Here is a 4,127-nt window from a genome sequence, read left to right as displayed (position 1 = left end):
TAGAATCTAGACTAGATCTAGAAATCTAGAAATAGAATGTAGATCTATTAGAGCTAGATCTAGGTCAATATTATGATCAGGATTAGTAGGCCTACTACTGGGGTATAGTGCACTATGTGCTGTTCGCATCAGATTCACTTCTTAATGTGATACTACTGCTTACATAATAAATAAATATGCAATCCTAAGCTATTAGAAGATTTACTATTTCTTTAATGGATTATACATGTAAATTTTGTTCAAATTGTGTAATACAATTAAATCTAAATCTAGATCTATGTCTGGCCTCTATTTATTGTAATTTAGATTGTTGTCAAGTGTAAAACCTAATGACGATGTGTGAAAACTGCGCGGTATAAATGTACTTTGTTTTCTAATTTAAACTTAAATTGAAACGAAGTTCGTATTAAAATTCTTTAAAAAAAAAAATTGGAATCAGTATTCTATTCCATGAGATGAGTTAATAAATGGTAAATCTATTTCATAATGATCCATTGATACTTTTCAATTGTGACCTGTCGTGAATTTGCTTATTTGGATTGTCACCCCTTAGTGTTTGTTACACTTGTTAACCTGTGTACTGACCGTATTTCGTAGTCCGTGTTGTGAACTCTACTATGTGTGTAGTTGTTTGTCATTCAGTGAAATAAAGCTTTGAATGTAACATGGTATTGTTATTATTAAGTACAACAATTTATTTCACTGAATCTGTCTAAACATGGATAGACTACTTCGGCCTGAAAGGTTCGATGTGGAACCTACCGCACCTCAAGCACAAGAAAAGTGGCTGCACTGGTACGAAACATTTAAAAACTTTCTGTCTGTAGTTACTATAGAAAATGTAGATAACAAGAAACTACTAATTAACTACATTTCGCCATCGGTGTACCAGATGATTAGTGACAAAGAAACATATGAGGAAGCGATCCAGTCACTAAACAACATCTATGTGCAACCCAATAACGAGGTCTTCGCAAGGCACAAGTTAGCCACGTGCAGACAAGAACAGGGTCAAAGCGTTGACGCCTTTCTTCAAAAACTCCGCAGTCTATCCAAGGATTGCAACTTCAAAGCCGTGACAGCTGAGCAACATCGTGACGAGTCCATACGCGATGCATTCATAACAGGTATTGCCTCCAACAGCATTAGAAAACGTCTCCTTGAGAAAACAGATTTAAAGTTAAAGGATGCATTTGAGGAAGCCAGAGTACTTGAACACGCCTATCAACATTCGTTATTGTACGAGTCACAGTCAGAAACCACTAGTGGGGCTACTACAAATGCTGTAAGAGAACACCCTGCTGATCCTGTCGCTCCCCAGTTGCCTGATCTACGAGCCTCGATTGATTCGACTCAAACAAGACAAGAGGTAAGCACTATATCTATCAAGTGTTACTTCTGTGGCAGAGGAAGACATCCTCGTAATGAGTGCCCCGCACGTGAAGCCACATGTAATCAGTGTGGCAAGAAGGGACATTTTCAGAGATCTTGCAAATCAAGAAAATCTACAGCATTCGCCCTCGCTACGTTACACTCTTTGGGACTAGGCAAATCAACCTCCTTGATTCTTCTCAATGGGGTGCCACTTAAAGCCTTGATAGACACTGGAAGCTGTGAGAGTTACGTGTCAGCTCGAGTTGCCAGGAATCACAAATGGCCGATAAAAACCTCCGTGGACAGAATATTTATGGCTTCTATTCACCTGTCTCGAGTTACTGAAGGCCATATCTTTGCTACCATTCAACTCAAAGATGAAACATATGAAAATATTAAACTGTCACTCTTAGATGGATTGTGTTCAGATGTTATTCTAGGTTTGGATTTCATAAGCCTACACGAGAATCTACAGATTCCCTTTAGTGGGAAGAGACCACCTCTGTGCGTAAGTACCCTTAGACCAGCCAAAGTAGAGGCGCCTAGTCTTTTTGGTAACTTATCTCCAAACTGCACCCCAGTGGCAACTAAGTCACGCAGACACTCACTACTGGACTCTAAGTTTATTAATGCTGAGATTCAGAGACTACTCAAAGAAGAAGTAATAGAACCCTCAAAGTCCCCCTGGCGGGCACAGGTTCTAATAACATCCAATGAGAGGCACAAAAGACGTATGGTTATTGACTATAGCCAGACGATCAACAGATTTACGCTGCTAGACGCCTATCCCATGCCAAGAATGGATGAATTAGCGGAGAAGATATCACAGTTTTCTGTCTTCAGCACTCTGGACCTCAAAAATGCTTATCATCAGATCCCGATTCAAGAAGAAGAAAGGCCATATACAGCTTTCGAGGCTGGGGGTAGACTTTACCAGTTTCGAAGAATTCCATTTGGAGTTACAAATGGAGTGGCTTGTTTCCAGCGAACCATAGATAAAATAATCGAAGATGAGCAACTAGAAAATACATTCGCTTATGTGGACAAGGTGACCATCTGTGGACATGATACTGAATCTCATGATAGAAACCTGCAGAGATTCTTCAAAGTAGCTCAGAAGTATGGCATTACCTTCAACGAAGCTAAAAGTGAGATAGGAACACATAGCGTCAGACTGCTGGGATACGAAATATCTAAAGGTCAGCTCAAGCCTGACCCTGAAAGATTCACAGCCTTGCGGGAATTAAATGCTCCGTCGAACCTGCGAGAACAGAAACGAATAGTGGGCCTGCTGGCTTATTATTCTCTATGGATTCCTAACTTCTCAGACAAGATCAGCCTCTTAGCTAGAAATAAACGATTTCCTGTCCCTGAGGAAGTCAAACAAGCATTCCAGAACCTAAAGGACGAGCTCGAGGAATCCGCCGTGTACACCATTGATTACACTCGCCCGCTAACAGTGGAGACAGATGCGTCTGACATAGCTATAGCAGCTACACTTAATCAAGATGGCCGGCCTGTGGCTTTCTTTTCCCGGACACTATCGCAAAGCGAAAGAAGGCATTCATCAGTGGAAAAAGAAGCGTATGCAATAGTAGAATCTTTGAGGAAGTGGAAACACTTTCTTATTGGAAGACCCTTTACCCTTGTCACAGACCAGCGATCCGTGTCCTTTATGTATTGTAGACAAAATAAAGGCAAGATCAAGAATGAGAAGATCCAAAGGTGGAGGTTAGAGCTATCCTGCTTTCACTATGACGTCGTTTACAGACCAGGTACACAGAACACTGCTGCTGACACTTTCAGCAGAAATCGCTACTCATCCGCAATGTCACGTAACGACCTTAAATTACTCCACAATAGTTTGTGTCACCCTGGTGTAACAAGAATGCTACATTTTGTGAGATCAAAAAATCTACCTTTTTCCACCGATGACGTCAGAACAGTGATCGACCAGTGCCAGTCATGTGCTGAACTTAAACCTCGATTCTTCAAGCCACCAATAGGACAATTAATCAAAGCCACTCAGCCATTCGAAAGAATAAGCATGGACTTTAAGGGACCTCTCCCTTCCAACTCACGCAATAAATATCTGCTTACCATGATCGACGAATTCTCTAGGTTTCCTTTTGCCTTTGCATGCCCAGATATGTCATCTGCTACTGTTATTAAATGCCTAAATGAGTTGTTCGCCTTATTCGGGCTACCTTCCTATGTCCATACCGACAGAGGTACTTCCTTTATGTCTGCTGAAGTACAGAAGTACCTTAACGAAAGAGGAGTTGCTACGAGCAGGACCACGGCTTACAATCCTAGAGGAAATGGTCAAATAGAGAAACTGAACAGTACCCTTTGGAAAGCTATAACCTTAGCTTTACACTCCCAGGACTTGAGTACGTCTCAGTGGGAACTAGTATTGCAAGACGCGTTGCACTCAATTCGGTCACTTCTGTGTACGGCGACGAATAAAACTCCACATGAGAGACTCTTTGGATACTATCGCAGAAGTACTTCTGGAACATCCCTACCAACGTGGTTAACATCTCCTGGCCCCGTGTTGTTAAAAAGAAATAATAGATCCTCTAAGTATGACCCTTTAACAGAGGAGGTAGAGCTGGTGAACAGCAACCCTCAATACGCTCTTATCAAAACGTCTACGGGCCGAGAAGAAACAGATGCATTTTTTTTTTACCAATGCGCAAATCTATGAATGAAGCTTAATTTATTAATGAAGAAGCCTGTGAACTTTTTTA

At 41.1% G+C, this 4,127-nt stretch overlaps 1 protein-coding gene across 1 annotated transcript; it reads left to right on the top strand.

The window, feature by feature from the left end:
- Window positions 1-892: 892 nt before the first annotated feature.
- On the top strand, window positions 893-2,181 carry LOC129925017 (uncharacterized). Its single transcript, XM_056022879.1, has 2 exons — window positions 893-2,035; window positions 2,125-2,181. Exons 1-2 carry the CDS (start codon window positions 893-895, stop codon window positions 2,179-2,181), a joined length of 1,200 nt encoding a protein of 399 aa, XP_055878854.1.
- Window positions 2,182-4,127: the final 1,946 nt, after the last annotated feature.

This window comes from Biomphalaria glabrata, chromosome 3 (genome assembly GCF_947242115.1).
Source record: "Biomphalaria glabrata chromosome 3, xgBioGlab47.1, whole genome shotgun sequence".
Taxonomy (NCBI): domain Eukaryota; kingdom Metazoa; phylum Mollusca; class Gastropoda; family Planorbidae; genus Biomphalaria; species Biomphalaria glabrata.
The sequence above is the reverse complement of the archived record's forward strand: the minus strand, read 5'-3'. Positions and strand labels throughout refer to the sequence as shown.